The 22,341-nt window shown below is 37.0% G+C and overlaps 1 protein-coding gene across 7 annotated transcripts in view; it reads left to right on the top strand.

Moving 5' to 3' along the window:
* The window catches only part of USP32 (ubiquitin specific peptidase 32), a 221,374-nt gene that overhangs the window by 141,573 nt on the left and 57,460 nt on the right, over nucleotides 1-22,341 (top strand). For 6 of the 7 annotated variants that reach the window (XM_074019070.1, XM_005583903.3, XM_045375124.2 and 3 more), the window contains 3 exons: nucleotides 1,391-1,474; nucleotides 4,210-4,271; nucleotides 20,291-20,393. In XM_074019070.1, the coding sequence (XP_073875171.1) occupies nucleotides 1,391-1,474; nucleotides 4,210-4,271; nucleotides 20,291-20,393 (249 nt within the window). Of the gene's footprint in view, nucleotides 1-1,390; nucleotides 1,486-4,209; nucleotides 4,272-20,290; nucleotides 20,394-22,341 lie in introns of all 7 variants that reach the window. The other variant, XM_074019071.1, reaches the window with a different exon arrangement.

Here is a 22,341-nt window from a genome sequence, read left to right as displayed (position 1 = left end):
CAGACACTCCAGTTAACCTAACATGTATGTCTTTGGGATATGGGAGGACACCTGGAGAAAATTCATGCAGACATGGAAGGAATATGCAAACTCCACACAGATAGTGGCCCCAGCTGGGAATCCATTTTTTTTTCTTATCAACATTATAATAAAATGATGTTGAATGAAACATTATTCAAGGACCTCTGCTGTACTGATTTGAGTGGAAAAAAACCCTTATCACAGCACTTCCTCTGTTGTAAGTGAACAGGACAATTTTTTGAAAAGTGATCATGATAAGAAAGATTCTGTGATTCAGTGTTAGTCATAATCTAGTGATTTGCCTACCCCTTTCCCTGCCTTCTGCTTTTTGAATGTGAACTTGTTTGTAAAAACAGAAAGGAGTTTTTGTTTTTCTTCCTTTCCCTTTAGCTTATTTCTCTACCCTGATTTGGAGGATTTTCTTTATTATTATTACTTTTTTTCAAAGAGATAGTGTCTTGCTATGTTGCCCAGGCTGGACTCATGCTCCTGGGCTCAAGCGATTCTCTTGCCTCAGCCCCTGGAGTAACTGGGACTACAGGCACATGCCACCATGCCCAGTGATTTTTCTATTAAATCCCTCACATGTCTGTTGTTTGATTATAAGACAGTTGATCTAGACACCTCAGTGATTCTGCAAGTCAATATTTTTTTCTCTTTAGAAAACAATGTATATATATATATTCCTTGTTAATAGTGCAGACTGCCACCAATACATTTGAGGCATAAAAGGAAGCGAGGACAAATAATGTTACTAGAACATGTTTATTGATTTAGTTATCTAAACCTTTTAAAGAAAATGGGCAGTATTTCTTACTGCGTTGATAAAATTCCCAGATATTTAGTGAATTTTACCAACCATGTATGATTAAACTATATATGTTTGCATTACCACAAATTGTAAAATTTTGCTATTGAATGCATTTAGGGAAACCTACAGGAATGAACTTGAACTAGTTTACCTTCTGCATTGTAGGGGAGTTAGGAAAAAGTAAAGAGGAAGAAATTGCTTTTCTGTGTTAGTCAACATTTAGATCATGGTGGGTGCCTGCAATCCCAGCACTTTGGGAGACCGAGGTGGACGGATCACGAGGTCAGGAGTTCAAGACCAGCCTAGCCAACATAGCGAAACCGAGTTTCTACTGAAAAATACAAAAAGTTAGCTGGGCATGGTGGCGGGCACCTGTAATTTCAGCTACTTGGGAGACTGAGGCAGGAGAATCACTTGAACCCGGGAGGCCGAGGTTTCAGTGAGGCAAGATTGCGCCATTGCACTCCAGCCCAGGCAACAGTATGAGACTCTGTCTCAAAAAAAAAAAAAAAAGAAAAAGAAAAGAAGATGTTCCTAACATGAATGTCTCTGTTTCAGATGGGTCATCTTACTCTGGAAGACTATCAGATCTGGAGTGTGAAAAATGTTCTTGCCAATGAGTTTTTGAACCTCCTTTTCCAGGTATGTTTAAGGTAAATAACAGCAACAGAGGGTAGTAGTACCAGTACTTCTACATCTTTTCCATCATATAGTAGTCAGAGTTGTTGTATCTAGGCTGCAAAACCATATATTATTAAAAAAAAAAAACAAAAAACCAGAACTACATTACACATCTGAAAGATGGGTGCTTGCTGAAGTTTCTCAAAATGTGATGTGGGAAATAGGAAAGTGGGATGTAGATTATTTTAACTCATTTTAGAGTAGTACACAGACATATAGAGAGTAAGTTGCAAAAGCCATCATAATTTGCTAGTTTCTTCATTATTGTCTTTTTAAAAGGGCTTCCTTGTAATAAGACTGACCAGGAGAATTTTTTTAAAAGAAAATAAATAAATAAATAAATAAATAGCCTTCCTAATAAGTAAGGCAGTATGACCAGAAAGATGAATCATAAGGAGGTAGCTATACATTTTTCTTTTCTTTTTTTATTATTTTATTATTTTTTTAAATTTTGAGACAGGTCTCGCTCTGTCATGCAGGCTGGAGTGCCGTGGCGCAAGCATGTCTCACCACAGCCTTGACTGTGCAGGCTCAGGTGATTCTCCTTCCTCAGCCTCCCGAGTAGCTGGGACTACAGGCGTGTGCCACCACGCCTGGCTAATTTTGTATGTTTTGTAGAGACAGGTCTTGCTATATTGCCCAGGCTGGTGTTAAACTCCTAGGCTCAAGTAGTTCTCCTGTCTCAGCCTCCCAAAGTGCTGGAATTACAGGAGTACACCACCACACCCAGCCCAAGTTTTTCAAAGTATACAATCTCTCTGATTAAGAGATCATTGAAGGTATGAGGCTGTTTCCTAATTTTTATTATTTAGAAGGTCCAAGAAAGAGTAAGCGGGAAGGAAGAATGAAAGCTACCAGAAGTCAACACTAAGTCATAGAGCTTGCCAAATTTTAACTATTGTCCTAGTTAAACTAATTCTCTTGCTCTGATTTTTAAGGATAATTTAAGTTTTCCCATTTTTATAGTTATTCGTGAATATTTAACTTGACTTAATAGTGCTTATTTTAGTTTCTTCTTATTTTATTTTTCTTTTACCACTGTGAAGGTCAGAATGGTTTAGTATGTTTATACGTATCATGATCTACCATTTTAAATAATGAACTTGTCTGCAACACATCTGTGTTGGAATAAATGGAAATTGGTCTCTTCCTGAGAGCTAATGACTAAGTTTTATGTATTTAAAACATATATAATCTGATAGGCCTGTAAATCAATTATTTGCTTTATTACAAGTTATAATTTTCAGCATAGATTCAAGTTGATGGCTTTATAAAATATATATGAAAATAATATAGATCACCACTATAAACACAACAGAATTGCTTGGTAACATGAAAATTCATCAACTATTTTTTATTTTTATTTATTTATTTTGAGACAGAGTCTTGCTCTGTCACCTAGCCTGGAGTGCGGTGGTGCAATCTGGGCTCATTGCAACCTCCATCTCTCAGGTTCAAGAGATTCTCCTGCCTCAGCCTCCTGAGTAGCTGGATTACAGGTGTATGCCACCACCCCCAGCTACTTTTTGTATTTTTAGTGGAGATGAGGTTTCACCATATTGGCCAGGCTGGTCTCAAACTCCTGACCTCAGGTGATCTGCCCACTTTGTCCTCCCAAAGTGTTAGGATTATAAGTATGAGCCACCACGCCTGGCCTGGTCAACTATTTTTATCTCATTTAAAATAATATCCTCTGTAGTGGGTTCTGTAGGCTTTTTTTTTTTTTAATTGAACTATTGTTATTTTTTAAAGTAACATTCTCATATTCAGTGTACGAAGTTATTGTATGAACAGTACATGAACGTATTCAATGTATTGCTTATGTACAGTTGACAGTTCATATACTGTTTGTACATGAACATATTCAGTGTACTCTTTATCTCATATTCACTGTATGAACATTTTGGTCACTTAAGTTTGTGTCTGAGTCATGTTGTAGCTCTCACAGAGTATAGCATTTTGACTTTTAGTTTTGCCTTTCCTATTTCGTCATTCTTACTGTGGACTTGGAGTGGCACTGTTTCTGTGACTCTTAACTTATGAATAAACATATACTTTAGATTTGCTTATGTGTATGCTTCCAACATTTTATACTGAAAAGCTGAAAAAGTTTTTTTCAGGAAACACCCTGAACCTAAATTTTACTATATTTTATTTACTCAACACCTAAATTTTATTATATTTTATTGTATGTGCTTTGTCACATATTTGATTATGCTCATATGAGCAGACAGTTATGCTAAATTGTTTTTATTTTTATCTGTGTTTTAAAATTGATAGAGTTAGCTTGTTAGGTTAATGATACAATATTGAATTATGCTTTTATTTGCCAAGATCTCACACATGGCTGAGTGTTTTGACTATTTAAAATCTATCATATGCAAGTGTCAGAAGAATTATTCTGAAATCTATTCCTGAGGTAGTATCTTCCCCTTTCCCTTTTTCTTCCTTCCCTTTCTCTTCCCTTCTTACCTAGAGATTTGAAAGTTAGCCTCCGTTGGAATGGCTTGTTTAAAAAAAGCAAACAAAACCCCAAAACCACAAGGCTAAAGTTAAAATTTGCTCAAGTGAAAAATTGATAATTCATGAGTTGAAAGCTGTTGCTAATTCAGATTCCCATTTAAGAAGTGGATCTCATGCAGAGAATGTGAAATAGTATGCAGTTAATAAACTTGATTTACCATTTTTTCCCCTAGGTGTGTCACATAGTTCTGGGGTTAAGACCAGCTACTCCGGAAGAAGAAGGACAAATTATTAGGTAAATTTGTAGTTTCAGTTATATAGTTGAAATTTCAAATACTTGAAATATATTGGTTACTGAGGAACAGCATGTCCTATTTTAATGTAATTATTAACTGTTTCTCAAAAATAGTTACATATTGAAATATTTTTGTTAAAGTACCTTCCTAGATAAGGGAAGGTACTATAGATTAATTAAGAAGGCAAATTCTATTTAACATTAAAATTGCACTGAATACTAAATTTGATTTTTTGAAATGAGATAAAAAGTAACCAGTTTTCTTTAGTACCAAAATATGTTTATTGTTGGAAAAATTAGAAAATAGAGCTAAACAAAAAGAAGCAGAGAAAGATTTTATAGATAATTTATAGATAATTGCTGTAGATATTTTTAATATTTATATAAACATATGCCCACAATGATATTTGTACGATTTAAATAAAAATGGGAATATTCTGAAATACCTATTTTATTCCCTGCTCCTATTTTCACTCTAGATCATATAAAATACTGCTTTAATATATATTAGAATAAAGCCTTCTTTGAATATAATTTTAAATGATTGGTTTGCAGCCCTGTTCATCCTCTATTATTCTTTTTTAATATAAGCTTATTGGACCAATTTTGTTAATAAAGTCTCTATGTCTTGGCTTAAGGATTTACTTTAGGATAAATTACTTAAGATGAAATATCTGGATTATATTTTAAAAACAAAGGTATGCATGTTTTATAGCTATATTCTAATTTTTAATAACTTGAGTGTCTTTCATTGCTTTGTGACATTGCTGTTATGCTACACATTTGTGTAGATAGTTTCAGAAATATGACTGAATTTCTAGTAAACTCTGCTTTTAAAATAAACTCTCAATAGGTACTGTCACTTGACTTTTTCTTGAAAGTATTGTGCATACAAACTCTTCAGTAGTTTCTTCTGGCTTGGGTTTCTGGATAGATGGGAGTTTACTAAAATAGAGTTGTTTGGAATACCTGAGAACAGGATTACATATTCAACGTTTAAACAGGACATGCCAGTTAATACATAGATAGTTAAAGTAGTAGATATATTTCTAAGTTTTTAAATGACAAGTTTTAAAAATGGTTATTTATGTATTATTTATTTATTTATTTTTAAGTGAAAGCAAGTTTATTAAGAAAGTAAAGGGGCCAGGTGTAGTGGCTCATGCCTGTAATCCCAGCACTTTGGGAAGCCAAGGCAGGTGGATTATTTGAGCTCAGGAGTTCAGCCTGGGCAACATGGTGAGACCCTGTCTTTACAAAAAATAAAAAAATTATCGAGGCTTAGTGGTACACGCCTGTGGTCCCAGCTACTCGGGAGGCAGAGGTGGGAGGATTGTTTGAGCCCGGGAGGTCAAAGCTGCAGTGAGCCAAGATTATGCCATTGCATTCCAGCCTGGGTGACAATGTGAGACTCTGTCAAAAAAAAAAAAGAAAAGAAAGGGATAAATGGGTGGCCACTCCATATGCAGAGCAGCATGGTTATTTCTTAAAGAAGATTAAGCAAAATCTGTTTTTTTAAATGTTACTTTCATAAAACTCCAGTCTCACCTAGTTTTTATTTGTTTGTTTGTTTTATTTTCTGTCTTTGATTTTTTTGAGATGGGGTCTCACTATATTGCCCAGGCTGGTCTTGAAATCCTGAGTTCAAGACTTTTTTTCTATTAGAGTCTAATTTACTATAGTAATATATTCTGAAGTAAATATCACTTAGCACAGATAGAAAGAAAGAATGCTATGTAGCCCATATTTATATTTATTGGCTTATTTTACAACTACTCATAGCATCCCTATTTCAAAAAATAAGGTTGATATAATCTTATATTTTCATAGAAAGTTATTATTTGCAAAATACGTGTAATTACATTATCTCATCTGGCCCTTAGAATAACTGCATGAAATTAGTGTCTCCCATTTTGTAAAAATGAAAACTGAGATTTATAGAAGTTGAGGACCTGAAATTACATGGGACTGGCAGAATCAAGTTTAGGACCTCTTTCTTAAAAGTACCAATAATCTGCGTTCTGTATTTTGTATTTTTTAATAAGTCTAGATTTAAAATTGTTGGTTCCAAATTGGTTCATTTCATCTGTGGGTTTTTTTTAATTTGTTTATTCATTTTTAGTGTTATTTTATTTTGCCTCTGCTGTTACTTATAAAAATTCATTTGACTGTGATAATTATTAAAGGATGATTCAGGTTGGTTCATATGCAATGAGGTGAAACAAATATTTGTCTCTAACTTACAGTCAGTACATTGTTAAAAAAAAATAAGTATCATGATTTCTGGAATGGCCGAGTGAAGATCTCAGCAAACCCTTTTCCAAAAGCACTTAGAAAACTGAACAAAATTGTCAAACAACCATTTCAGGACTCTGGAAACTGACCAAATATATACAAGAAATTAAGAAGCATTTATTCAAGAACTACTAATCTTTGGTGAGAACAATGGAAGTGTGTGGTAATTTAACCAGGAGCAGCTTTCATTTCCTCCCATCCAGCAAATCTGCATGATAGTTCTACAGGGCAGGTCAGAATGGGCTGACAGTCTGATTTATGATTTGAAGGAGAGCATGAATAAATGCCTCTCCAAGGATATTATAAAACAAATACATACCATCATGGTGGTAAAAAATGAGGGGAAAAGGGAAACTGACATCACCAGCTTGGGGATAAAATACTGGTTAGGGGAAGCAGCAGACTAACAACAGACCAGTCAAATTTTTGACAGGGAACAGGATCACCATAGTGAGCCTTAACAAGCTTTCTCATGTCCCCAGTGATCTGTAGACTACCTGTACAAGGCTATACACAAACTCAGGAGAAACCAAAGTGGGCTTTAGCCCTTTATTCCTCCCTAGTTGAAGGTGAAGCCTTGCATGTGCAGAAAGTAAAAGCCAGGGTAGGCTTGTAACCTGCCTGAACTTTAAATGCATTCCCCAAACCATGTACAGATCCATCAGGAAAAGGATGCGAGTGTTACTGGCTCAAGGTGTTTCAGCACAGCCTCTCAACAGTCATTGGCTGACCAGTAAGTTAGGCTCACTCCAAGAAAGCCAAGCTTAACAATAAAAACAGAGATAATAAAAAAGAAAACAACAAGAAGCTGAGCAGCTTCACATTGCAAGATACTGTATGGGAAGTTAAACTCTACAGAATTGTTCCGGGAAGTTGTAAAACAAAACAAAACAAAACAAAACAAAACAAAACAAAACAAAACACACGGGGTTCAGAATCCAGAGTTGCTAATGTAAAGTATCAAATGTGTTCAGTTTTCAACAAGAAAAAATTATCAGACATGGAATAAAACAGGAAAGTGTGACCCATATACAAGAAAAAAACAAACAATAGTAGAAACTGTCTCAGAGGTGGCACCAGATGTTCTACTTAGCACACAAAGACTTCAATGCAGCTATTATGAATGTTTTCAAAGAGCTAAACGAAGCTGTATTTAAAGAATTAGAGGAAAGTATGATCTCACTGACTTGTCCAAATAGAAAATAGCAATAAAGAGATAGAAATTTTAAAACAGAATCAAATAGAAATTCTAGCAGATTTGAGTTGACAGAGAAATACCTAGCAAAACAGAGTATGTATCAATAGAGATTATTTCATCAGAAAGAGAGAAAGGAGACCAAATAAATGAACAGAGTTTCACAAAAGGTGGAACACCATCAAGTCTACCAAAATATGCATAATGGAAGTCTCAGAAAGAAAGAAGCAGAAAAAAGTTTGACAAGATAATGTCTGAAAGTTCTAAAATTTGTTGAAAATTATTAACCTTAGAAGCTTAATGAACTCCAACTGTGTTAAACACAAAAAGATTCACACCTAGACATATCATTGTCAAAGTGTTGAAAACTAAAGACAGAGGAAAAAGTTGAAAGCCACAAGAGCAGAAAGACTCATCATATAGAAGGGAACCACAATGTGATAAACAGCTGACTTTTTGAAACAGTAGAGCTCAGTATGCAGTAGGATGAGAAAGTGATATAAGGAAAAAAAACAAAAAAGCAAAAACTGTCAATCCAGAATTCTTTATCTAGCAGAACTATAATTCAGAAATAAAGGTGAATTACTACCTGACTTCAAAATATACTACAAAGCTATAGTAACCAAAACAGCATGGCACTGACATAAGAACAGACACACAGACCAATGGAACAGAGCAGAGAACCCAGAAATAAATCCAGGCCAGGCATGGTGGCTCACGCCTATAATCCCAGTGCTTTGGGAGGCTAAGGTAGGTGGATCATAAGGTCAGGAGGTCGAGACCATCCTAGCTAACACAGTGAAATCCCGTCTCTACTAAAAATACAAAAAATTAGCCAGGTTTGGTGGCATACGCCTGTAGTCCCAGCTACTCGGGAGGCTGAGGCAGGAGAATCGCTTGAACCCAGGAGGTGGAGGTAGCAATGAGCGGAGATTGTGCCACTGCACTCCAGCCTGGGTAACAGAACAAGACTGTGTCTCAAAAAACAAAACAACAACAACAACAACAAAAACCCACATTTAGAACCAATTCTTTTTTGACAAAGGTGCCAAGAGCATACATTAGAGAAAGGACAATCTCTTCAATAAATGGTGCTGGAAAAATTTGATATTCATGTGCAGAAGAATGAAACCAGATCCCAATTTCTTAGCATACACAAAAATCAAATCAAAATGGATTAAAGAGTCTGGGCGAGGTGGCTCATGCCTGTAATACCAGCACTTTGGTAGGCCAAGGTGACCGGATCACCTGAGGCCAGGAGTTCAAAACCAGCCTGACCAACATGGTGAAACCCCATCTCTACTAAAAGTACAAAAACTAGCTGGGCATGGTGACAGGCGCCTGTAATCCCAGCTACTCAGGAGGCTGAGGTGGGAAAATTGCTTGAACCCGGGAGGCGGAGGTTGCAGTGAGCCGAGATTTCCCCACTGCTCTCCAGCTAGGGTGATAGAGGGATATACTGCATCTCAAAAAAATAGAAAAGAAAATGGATTCAAAGACTTAAATCTAAGGCCTAAACTACTAGACGAAATTGGGGAAATGGTGTAGGACGTTCGTTTGAGTGGTATGACATTGTATAATACCTTAAAAGCACAGGCAGCCAAAGCAAAAATGGACGAACGGAGTTTCATCAAGTTAAGACGCTTCGCAGCAAAGGAAACAATCAACAGAGTGAAGAGACAACCAGCAGAATAGGCGAAAATATTTGCAAACTATCCATCCATTCAAGGTTTTAATAACCAGAATATATAAGGGTCTCAACTCAATAACAAAAAACCAAATAACCCAATTTAAAAATGGGCAAGTGATCTGAATAGACCTTGCTCAAAAAAAAAAAGACATATAAATTGCCAGCAGACATATGAAAACATGCTCAACGTCACTAATCATAATCGAAATATCAAAACCACAATGCAATATTATCTCCCAGTTAAAATGGCTATTATAAAAAAGACAATAACAGATTCTGATGAGGATGTGGAGAAAGGGAAGTGCTAGTACACTATTGATGGGAATGTAAATTAGTAAAGTCAATATGGAAAACAGTATGGAGGTGCCCCAACAAACTGAAAAGAGATCCACCGTATTATCCAGTGATCCCACTGCTGAGTATATATTCAGAAGAAAGGAAATCAGTAAAGCAAAGAGCTGTCTACACGCCTGTGTTTATTGCAGCACTACTTACAATAGCCAAGATACAGATTCAGCTTAAGTGTCCATCAGTTGATGAATGGATAAAGAAAATATATATTATATATGTATACATATATATACACACATACACACAAATAAAATGTTATTCAGCCGTAAAATGAATGAAATCCTGTCATTTGCAGCAACATGGATAAAACTGGAGGTCATTATGTTAAGTGAAATAGGCCAAGCATAGAAAGACAAATATCACATGTTCTCACTTTTAAGTGGGAGCTAAAAAAGTTGATCTTGTGGAATTAGAGAGTATTATGATGGTTATCAGAGGCTGGCAAGGGCAGGAGGGATGATATTGAAGAGAGGTTAATGACTGTAAAAATACAGTTGGATAGAATGAATGACTTCTAGTGTTCAATAGCACAGTAGGTAACTATAGTTAAAAATAATTTATTGTATATTTCAAATTAGCTAGAAGATTTAGAATATTCCCAACACAAAAAAATGATAAATATTTGAGGTGATGAATATCCTAATTACCCTATTTGATCATTACACATTGTATGCATATGTCAGAATATCACATGTACCCCATAAATATATACTATTATTATATATAATAAATTTTTTAATCAAAACATTTTTAAACCTTTTTTTAAAAAACTTTAAAAAAAAAAAAGAAATGAAGATGAACTAAAGACATTCCTATATGAACACTGAGAATTTGTTGCCAGGAAATCTGTCTTTAAATAGTAAAGGAAGTTCTTCAAGCTGAAAAGAAGTGATGCCAGACAGTAATTAACATCCACGTGACAAAATAAAGAGGCTCTCTTCCTTGGCGGTGCCTATGGAGGTGGCAGCCATCCCCTATTTGGCATCATAGCTGCCCTTAGTCCCCTTGTGAAGTCCAAGATCATCAAAAAGAGAACCAAGAAGTTCATCCAGCACCAGTTAGACTGATATGTCAAAACTAAGTGTAACTGACAAAAACTCAGAGGTATTGACAACAGAGTTTGTGGAAGGTTCAGCAACAAAAAACAAAGCACATGCTGCCTAGGGGCTTCCAGAAGTTCCTGGTCCACAACATCAAGGAGCTGGAAGTACTGCTAATGTGCAACAAATGTGCTGAGATTGCCCAGTGTTTCCTCCAAGAACTGCAAAGACATTGTGGAAAGAGCAGCCCAGCTGGCCATCAGAGTCACCAATCCCAATGCCAGCCTGTGCAGTGAAGAAAATAAGTAGACAGCTCATATGCATGTTTTATGTTTAAATAAAACCATAAAAATGCCAAAAAAAAAAAAAAAAAGAGCACCAATAGTAGAAATCACATAGGTAATAATAAAAGACAGTATAAACTATTCTATGTATTTTTGTTTACTGGTTTAAAAAACATTTTTATATGACAATAATTATAAAAGCATGTTGTTCCCATAACATATAATGATCTTATATGAGTTACAACCGTAGCACAAAGATGAGAGTAGAAGGTAGAGCTATATTTGAGCAAAGTTTCTATGTTTTAGTTTCTATACTTTTTTAGTTTCTATACTTTACTGGAATAAATTAGTATCAATCAAACATAGTAGACTATGTTGGCTGGGTGCGGTGGCTCACGCCTATAATCCCAGCTCTTTGGGAGGCCAAAGCAGACAGATCACTTGAAGCCAGGAGTTCGAGACCAGCCTGGCCAACATGGCAAAGCCTCATCTCTACTAAAAATACAAAAATTAGCCAGGCGTGGTGGTGCATGCCTGTAACCCTATCTACTTGGGAGGCTGAAGCAGGAGAATCACTTGAACCCAGGAGGCAGAGGTTGCAGTAAGCTGAGTGGCATCACTGCACTCCAGCGTGGGTGACAGAGCAAGACTCCATCTCAAAAACGTAAAATAAAAAATAAAGTAGACTATGTTAAGATCCATATTGTAAACCCTACAACAATCTCTAAGAAAATGATCCCCCAAAATAGTTTTATTTAAAAAGGCATTAAAATGTTACCTATTTAAATTCCTAGAAAATACCTATTTACCACAAAAGAAAGAAGTAGAGGAATAGAGGAAGAAAGATACATAGAAAACAAATAACTAAATAGCAGACATAAACCCACATCTGTAATTACCTTAAATATAAACAGATTGAACAGATGATCAAAAGCCAAAGATTTAGACTGAATTGTTTTTTAAAAATCCAGCTACTTGGCCGGGCGTGCTGGCTCACGCCTGTAATCCTAACACTTTGGGAGGCTGAGGCTGGTGGATTGCAAGGTCAGGAGATCGAGACTATCCTGGCTAACGCGGTGAAACCCTGTCTCTACTAAAAAAATACAAAAAAATTAGCTGGGCGTGGTGGTGGACGCCTGTAGTCCCAGGCGCTACTCGGGAGGCTGAGGCAGGAGAATGGTGTGAACTGGGAGGTGGAGCTTGCAGTGAGCTGAGATCGCGCCACTGCACTCCAGCCTTGGTGACAGAGCAAGACTCCATCTCAAAAATAAACAAAAAAAACACAATCCAGCTACTTGAGATTCAAAGGCACAAATAGGTTGAAAGTAAAAGAATAAAAGATGAAACCATACAAATATAACCATAGGTGAACTAAAATTACTTTACTGTTAAGAAAAAAAAATGGCTTTTAGGTTACAAAAGACAAGTTACTGGAGCCAGAGAGACATTTTATTATGATAAACGATGATATATGCACCCACCAAAGAACCCTTCAGCCAACAGCAACAGAATACATATTCAAATGTACACAGAGTATTGTCTAGGATAGACCATATACTAGGTCAGCAGTTAGTCAGCAGACTATGGCATATTCGCCAACTTTGGCCCACTGCCTGATTCTGTACAATCTGCAAGCTAAAAATGTTTTTACCTTTTTAAGTGGCTTTGAGAAAACCAAAAGGGGATATTTTGTGACACCTTACAATTACATAAAATTCACATTTCAGTGAACATAAATAACATTTTACTAGAGCACAGTCATGCTCATTCAAAACCTTGGGGGAGGGAAATTCCTCAGTCTAAAAAGTATCTTGAAAAATATACAACTGAGATCATACTTAATGGTAGAACACTAAAGCCTTTTCCCATAAGATCAGGAAAGGATACTTGCTCTTGCCACACTTAACAACATTGTATTAGAGCTTCAAGCTAGTTAAATCAGGCAAGGAAAGGAAATAAAGGCATCCAGATTGTAAAGAAAAATTAAACTGTCTGTAACTGCAGATAACATGATCATATGTGTAGAAAACCGAAAAGAATTCACAGAAAAACTGTTAGAATTAATAAAATGAGTTTAGCAACATGACAGGATACAAGATCAATAATTAAGGAATCAATTGAATTGTCATGTACTAGATAGAATAATTTGAAAGTACAATTAAAATGAAGACAACAGCTCCATTCACTATATTGTCAAAAGAAATCAAACCCATGGAAATAAATTCAACAAAAGAAGTGCAAGACTTGTGCATGTAAAGATACAACGCATTGCTGACAGAAATTTAAGAAAATGTAAGTAAATGGATTTGAAAACTTAATGTTGTGAAAATGGCAATCTTCTCAAATTGTTCTGTAGATTCAAAACACACCCAATCAAATCCCAGCTTTTTTCTATAAATTGACAAGCTATTCCTAAATTGTATAGGGAAATGCAGAGAACTCAGACTAGCCTAAACAACTTCAAAATAATGGCAGAAAATGGAAGACTTAGACTTCCTGATTTCACAGTTTACCTAAGGATACATTAATCAAGTACTGGAATAAGTAGAATCATAGAGATCAGTCAAATAGAATTGACATTTTAAAAGGAAACCCTTGGCCAGGCATGGTGGCTCATGCCTGTAATCCCAGCACTTTAGGAGGCAGAGGTGGGCAGATCACTGATGCCAGAAGTTTGAGATCAGCTTGGCCAACATGGCGGAACCCGATCTATACGAAAAACACGAAAATTAGCCAGGCGTGGTGGCACACGATTGTAGTCCCAGCTACTCGTGAGGCTAAGTCAGGAGAATCACTTGAGCCCAGGAGGCAGAGGTTGCAGTGAGCTGAGACCATGCCACTGCACTCTAGCCTGGGCGACAGAGTGAGACTCTGCCTCAAAAAATAAAAAAAGGAAACCCTTATATTTTTGGTCAATGGTTATTTTTATTATCATTTTTATTATTTTTTAAAGATGTCAAGAAAATTCAGTAGAGAAAGGACTGACTCAAGAAAAAAAAAAGGTGCAGAAGGAGCTGAGCCAGTAGTCCCAGCTACTCAGGAGGCTGAGACAGGAGGATCACTTAAGCCCAGGAGTTCACAACTTTAGTGTGAGTATGCAGTGATCACACCTGTGAATAGCCACTGCATGCCAGCCTGGACAGCATAGCAAGATTCTGTTTCTTTAAAAAACAAAAAAAAAGGTGCAGGAAAATTGGATATCCATATGCAAACAGATTATTTTAGATCCCTTACCTCACACTATGCTTAGAAATGCACTCAAAATGGATTCCATATACCTAAACATCAGAGCTAAAAACATAACACTTCTAGAAAAGCAAATGTAGAAAATCTTTATGATTTGGGGGTAGAAGGTTTCATAGATATAACACCAAAAGCACAATTTATAAATGGGGGGAAAAGTGTAAGACATAGAAAAAATTAGAAACTTTTGAGATTCAAGAGAGAGCATTAAGAAAATAAATGCTACAGCCTCACAGCTCTAGAGAAAATATTTGCGAATTATATATATGATAAAGGATTTGTGTCCAGAATATATAAAGGACTGTTACAACACATTAAGACATCAAGAAAATCTAATTTTAAAATGCACAAAAGAGTTGAATAGACTCTTACTATACATGTATGAATCGCTAATATAAGTACATGACAAGATGTTCTGCTTCCTCAGAGAAGGCAAATTAAAAGCACAATGAGAGGAGTGACTCTGAAAATTATGTAGTGGGTAGCTCTAAGAGCCTGTCTCTCCACAGAAACATTGAAAAATAAAGAACTGCCAATTTCAACTTTGTCAGAACTCTGAACAAAGAGACAAAGATTTATAGAAACTAAGCAAATGTTGATTTTTTAAAAATTATAAAAAATTATAAAAATTATTTAAAAGCCTGTTTATATATTTGCCATTGCCTGGTTTAGTAATGGCAGCCTTGAAGATGGCAACCCACATGGTCCCTGGTTTCAGAGAGAGCAGAGCACACCTTATTTATAAAGAGTTGTGTTTGTCAGGCTGGGTGCGGTGCCTCACATCTGTAATCCCAGCACTTTGGGAGGCCAAGATGGGTGGATCAGTTAAGGTCAGGAGTTCGAGACCAGCCTGGCCAACATGATGAAACCCCGTCTGTACTAAAAATACGAAAAATTAGTTGGCCATGGTGGCGCACACCTGTAGTTCCAGCTACTCGGAAGGCTGACACAGGAGAATCACTTGAACCCGAGAGGCGGAGGTTGCAGTGAGCTGAGATTGCGCTACTGCACTCCAGCCTGGGTGACAGAGCAAGACTGTCTCCAAAACAAAACAAAACAAATAAAAACAAATTGTGTTTGTGTAAACAGTCTGGGGCTACCAGAAAAGCTACTGGAAGATGCTCAGCTATGTTATACTTAACTCAGAATTTACCCAGGATGGAAAAGCAGGGGCATTCATCAGAAGTTCTGTAAGGCACACGAACCAGCCACCTGCAGTCACCTGGGGTAAAAGATTTTAATTGAGGCATATAATAGAATGCTGAAAGTCTTGGGAGTGGTGGGAACTTAAGTTTCCTGGGGAAATTAGGGTACCCAAAAGCACACTGTACACTGGGTAATTTAGAAAGCTTTGCACATGCCGACAACAAGATACACAGTCAGAAAATACCTTATAAGACCCCTACAGTTTCACCTCTGGCTGAGCTTCTAGACTAAGAGTATACAGGTAGTGAAGGCTAAGGCATAGTTGTAAACCACTGTAGGAATGCCCCAGCACAGCGTCATTCTGCAAAGACAGTAGTGGTTTTTGTCTTTGTCTCTCTGTCTTTGTCTCTCTCTCTCTCTCCCTTTTTTCTCTTTCTCTTCCTCCCTCTCCCTCCCTCTCTCTTTTCCTCTCTCCCTCTCCCCACTTCTGCCGTTCTAAGAAATCACTGTCGGAATGCCAGCTTTTCGAACACACGTTAAATGAAGACTTAAGAAACTACACATAACAAGGAAGACAGACTTTATAAAAATATTTTTGAAAAGTGACTAAACAAATAACTATAGCAGTCAACGAAAGCAAATCCTGAGGTGGAGGGAAATATGATTAGTTCTAGAGTTACCATTAATGCTCAAAATGTTGTTCTCGACAAAAAATTGCAGAAACAAGAAAGTGTGGTCCCTTCACAGAGGAAATTAATAGAAATTATCTTTGGGGAAGCACAGTTATTGGACTTAGTAGACAAACATTTAAAATCAATCATCTTAAATATGTTCAAAGACGTAATGGAGGTGATGGACAACAAACTAAAGGAAACCAGGAGAAATGGCTGGGCGTGATGGCTCACGCCTGTAATCCCAACACTTTGGGAGGCCAAGGTGGGCAGATCACTTGAGGTCAGGAGTTCGAGACCAGCCTGGCCAACATGGTGAAACCCCATCTCTACTAAAAAATATACAAAAATTAGCCAGGTATGGTGGCAGGCTCCTGTAATTCCAGCTACTCGGAAGGTTGAAGCAGGAGAATCCCTTGAACCCGGGAGGCGGAGGTTGCAGTGATCTGAGATTGTGCCACTTGCACTCCAGCCTGGGCAACAGAGCGAGACTCCATCTCAAAAACTAATAAATAAATAAATAAATAAATAAATAAGTAAAGGAAACCAGGAGAATGATATATGTACAGATAGAGTGTATCAATAAAGAGAAAGTATAAAAAGGAACCAAACACAGATTTTGGAGCTGAAAAGTATAATAACTGAAATGAAAAATATATTAGAGGGGTTCTCCATCAGATTTGAGCAGGCAGAAGAATGAATCAGAGAAGTTAAATAAAAGTTGATTGAAATTATTGACTGAGGAGCAGAAAGAAAACAGAATGAAGAAAAATGAACAGAACGGAAGAAACCCATAAAACAACATCATGTGTGTCAACATAAGAATCTTAGGAAAGCAGAGAGAAGGAAAGGGCAGAATATTTGAATAAATAATTGTCTTAAACTTCATAAGACATGAACCTACACGTTCAGAAAGCTCATTGGACTTCAAGAAAGATAAACAAAGTGATCCACACTGAGAAGCATTATAATGAAACTATTTTACAAAGCCAAGAACAAAGAGAGAATCTTGAAAGCAAAAGAGAAGCTACTTGTCCCATAAAATGGATCATCAATAAAATTAATAGCATGTTTCTCATCAGAAAGCATGGAATCCAGAAGTGAGTGGGATGACAATTTTTTTAAAGAGCTGAAAGTGGCGGAAAAACTGTAACCAAGAACTCTATATCTAACAAAACTTTTTCCTCAAAAATTATTTAAATTTTGCAATGGAATGTTAGTTGTAACACCAAAAGCATGAGCAACCAAAGAAAATACTGCATTTCATCAAAATTTGAAAGTTTTTTGTTTTGTTTTGTTTTTTGAGACAGTCTCACACTGTCACATAGGCTGGAGTGCAGTGGCACCATCACAGCTCACTGCAGCCTCAAACTCCTGTGCTCAGGTGATCCTCCTGCCTCAGCTTCCTGAGTAGCTGGGACCACAGGCGTGCACCACCACAACCAGCTAATGTTTGTATTTTTTGTAGAGATGGGGGTTTGCCATGTTGCGCAGGCTGGTCTTGAACTCCTGGGCTCAAGCGATTCGCCTGCCTCAGCCTCCCAAAGTGCTGGGATTACAGGTGTGAGCCACTGTACCTGGCAAAACTTAAAACTTTTATACATCAAGGGATATTATTATTTTTTTTTTTTTTTTTTTTTTTTTGAGACGGAGTCTCGCTCTGCTGCCCAGGCTGGAGTGCAGTGGCCGGATCTCAGCTCACTGCAAGCTCCGCCTCCCGGGTTCACGCCATTCTCCTGCCTCAGCCTCCCGAGTAGCTGGGACTACAGGCGCCGCCACCTCGCCCGGCTAGTTTTTTGTATTTTTAAAGTAGAGATGGGGTTTCACCGTGTCAGCCAGGATGGTCTCGATCTCCTGACCTCATGATCCGCCCGTCTCGGCCTCCCAAAGTGCTGGGATTACAGGCTTGAGCCACCGCGCCCGGCCAAGGGATATTATTTTTAAAACAGAAAAGACCACCTATAGAATGGGAGATAATATTTTAGAAACATACATCCAATAAGGGTCTAGTAACTAGAATACATAAAGAACTCCTACAGCTTAACAACAAAAAGCAAACAACCCAATTTAAAAATAGACAACTAAAAATAGACTTGAATACATGTTTCTTCAGAGACATTCAGTGATCATCAAGCACATGAAAAGATGCTCAACATAATTAGTCATTAGGGAAATGCAAGTCAAAACAATGTAATTCTGCTTCTCAGTAAGATTATTAGAATTTTTAAAATGGAAGATTTTGGCGAGTAGGGAAATCAGGGACTCATATATTGCTGGTAGAAATGTAAAATGGTGAAATCACTGTGGAAAACAGTTTGGCAGTTCCTCAGCAAGAATTTCCATGTACCAGCAATTCTACTTCTAGGTATTTACCAAAATAATTGAAAACAGGTACTCAAATACTTGAACACAACTTTCATAGTACCACTATTCACAATAGCCAAAAGGTAGAAACAGTCTGTACATCCATCAGTGGATGAATGGTTAAACAAGATGTTGTATATACACACCATGGAATATTATTCAACCATAAAAAGGAATAAAGTACTGATACATACTACAACATGGTTGGACCTCACAAACATGTTAAGTGAAGGAATCCAGACATAAAAGGTCATGTGTTGAATCATCCCATTTATATGAAATATCCAGAATAGGCAAGTCAATAGGTCCAGACAGCAGACTGGTGGTTGTTAAGTTCTGGGGGGAATGGGGAATAACTATTTAATGGATGACTTTTTAATTGAGGTATATGGAAATGTTTTGAAACTTAAGAGGTGATCGCACAGCATTTTGGATGTACTAAATGCCATTGAATTGTATGATTTGAAATAATTTCACGTTATGCCATTTTCACCTCAAAAATAAATAGTTTTTGGTTGGGCACAGTGGCTCATGTCTGTAATCTCAACACTTTTGTGAGTTCAAGACCAGCCTGGGTGACATAGTGAGACCTTGTCTCTAGTTAAAAAAAAAAAAAAAAAAAAATTAGCTGGGCATAGCAGCACACATCTGTAGTCCCAGACACTTGAGAGGCTGAGGCGGGAGGATTGCTTGTGCCCAGGAGGTCAAGGCTGCAGTGAGCTGAGATTGTACCAGTGCACTCCAGCCTGGGCTACAGAGTGAGATTCTGTAGCTAGATAGATAGATAGATAGATAGATAGATAGATAGATACATACATACATACATACATACATACATACATACATACATAGAGAGATAGATAAGGTAGATAGATATGGTAGATTTTGTTTTATAATCACAGTGTAACAGTGCTTCACACCCACTAGAATTGCTGATGGGAATGTTAAATGGACAGCCACTTTGGAAACTGACTTGCCAGTTTCGAATGTTCTTTAGGTGTTGTATGGATAAACAAAATGTAATAGATACATACAATGGAACACTATTCAGTAATAAAGCACAAACAACTGATATCTGCCACAATAATAAATGAACCACAAAAACATGCAAAGTCAAAGAGGCCAAATTTTTAAAAGGCCATGTGTTTTATCATTTTATTTATATGAATAGTTGAGAAAAGACAAATCTGTAAGAGACAAAACATAGATTAGTGGTTTCCTGTTGCTGAGGGTGGTAACAGGAATTGACTAAAAGTGGGTACAGGGGTCTTTTTGGATTAATTGAAATGTTCTAAATGTTCTCAAACTGATTGTGGTGTTGGTTGCACATATCTGTAAAGTTATCAAAATCACTGAGTTGTACCCTTCAAATAGGTAAGTTTTATATTTATGTAAATTATTCCTTAATAAGGCTGTTTTGAAGAACATCATTGGTTACATTCTGCAAAAAATGTAATTAATTAATTGGGAACACCAGTTGTTTTTCTAATTTTTTTTAATTTTTAATTTTTTCCTAGAATCTTTTCCTGAAGTAATTGTTCTTGATACTAGCCTGTGACTCTTGAAATTGGTTTATCAATAGAAACAGTATTGTTTTACTAATTGGATTTTGGCAGTCTCTCCTAATTATGTCTAAATGTTTTGTGGTTTTTCTTATAAAACTTCTAACGATATTTTTGTGCGTCACCACCTATTTCATACAACTTTATTTGATGTATTTAATTTCTTTTGTATGTACAGAGGATGGTTAGAACGAGAGAGCAGGTATGGTCTGCAACCAGGACACAACTGGTTTATCATCTCCATGCAGTGGTGGCAGCAGTGGAAAGAATATGTCAAATACGTGAGTTAGATTCCTGTCTATTTACATTTTTCACAGATTTTCAACTCCGTCAGTCTTCCAGCCAATAATAAAATGCTGTGACTACCAGCCAATAATAAAATGCTCCAACTTAGATAAAGATTCAAAGGGAAAGGAAATGAGTGTTTATATGATACTTGCTATGGGTAAGGCTTTGTGATTACACTTCCACATACATTTCTTCCCTTGCAACAACCCTAAAAAAAGATAATATTGGGCACGGCGGTACCTGTATATATCACATACCTCATGTCTCATTTAATTCTCATACCATCCTTGTGAGGAAGATAGTATTATACCCATTTTACCTTTGGGGAACCTGGTGCTGAAAGTAAAAGTAACCTGAATATCGTGATCAGGGTAGAAGATCTGGGATCAAACCTAAGGACTGACTTTAAAGCTTATATTCTCTCAACTACATCATTTACATTGTCCTTTATTTCACTTTTTCCATTAAAACGGAATTTTTTTCAGAACAAGAAAACTGAAAAGAATAATGCCCAGAATCAAATATTTGCCTTCTTGGAGAGCCAGCTGATATATATACTCATTGCCAAATGATCAATAACCAAAATTCTAATCATTTGATTTCTATTTTCCTGTATTTCTTCTGTCACTGCTTATTATCAGAATATTGGTAGTTACATACTTTTTACATTATCTATCTCATCATTCTTTCTCATCCTTTTTCCATTTTGCAAAGTTTATTAATGTGTTTTCACATGTAAAATATATTAATTGGGAAGCACGGGCTTTGGTGTCTCTGAAGGAATAAAAAGTAGACAAATGACTTCCTGGACCTTTTAAGTAGATAATGATGGTGTATGTGGGTAGAAAATGAGAACATTGGGGTGCAGCATCAATCATTATTTTGAAATACTTTTTTGGTTTTTATATTTGTAGTTTGGCCTTAGATTGAGTGGTTGTTAATGTTTTAATGGGTATAGACTCAAAGAATAACATAGTTTTGTCTTGGATGTATTACGTTAAGTTTTCTGTAGGAACACAATAGACGTCTTACTCTTAGCAGCACGTCCCTTATAAACAGACTGAACTGCACTGATAAGAACATGAACCTGGTTTGTTGTTGCCTACCATAATCCTTTTGTGCACTAAAGAAATTTGGGGAGGGTAGTAAGGGAGAGGTGTACATGGGGGAATCTACATTCCCTTCTCCACTCTGGCATTTGATATTATTTTCTAGCATGTGTCTGTCAAATGCAAACTTTAAAATCTACTTAAGAATGAAGTCTGGCTGGGCCTGTAATCTCAGGACTTTGAAAGTCCCAGATAGGGGGATCACTTGAGCCTAGGAATTCAAGATCAGCCTGGGCAACATAGTGAGACTCCATCTCTACAAAAAAAATTTTTTTTTTTTTTTTTTTGAGACGGAGTCTTGCTCTTGTCGCCCAGTCTGGAGCACAGTGGCGCGATCTCGGCTCACTGCAAGCTCTGCCTCCCAGATTCACGCCTTTCTCCTGCCTCAGCCTCCCGAGTAGCTGGGACTACAGGCACCTGCCACCACGCCCAGCTAATTTTTTTTTTGTATTTTTAGTAGAGACGGAGTTTCACTGTGTTAGCCAGGATGGTCTCGATCTTCTGACCTCATGATCTGCCCTCCTTGGCATCCTAAATTGCTGGGATTACAGGCGTGAGCCACAACCCCGGCCCAAAAATTTTTTTAAAAAATTAGCCAGGCTTGTTAGTGTGCATCTGTAGTCCCAGCTACTTGGAAGGCTGAGGTGGGAGGATTGCTTGAGCCTGAGAGGTCAAGGCTGCAGTGAGCCATGATCGCACCACTACACTCCAATTTGGGTGACAGAGCAAGACCCTGTCTCATAAAGTAAATGAATAAATAAAGGCAAACTTAGAGTTAAAAGAAACCTGGGAAGAGAGGAGTTTCGCTTTATATGGAGAGAAAGGAAGCAGA

The sequence above is a fragment of the Macaca fascicularis genome, chromosome 16, assembly GCF_037993035.2.
Source record: "Macaca fascicularis isolate 582-1 chromosome 16, T2T-MFA8v1.1".
Lineage (NCBI taxonomy): Eukaryota > Metazoa > Chordata > Mammalia > Primates > Cercopithecidae > Macaca > Macaca fascicularis.
The sequence above is the reverse complement of the archived record's forward strand: the minus strand, read 5'-3'. Positions and strand labels throughout refer to the sequence as shown.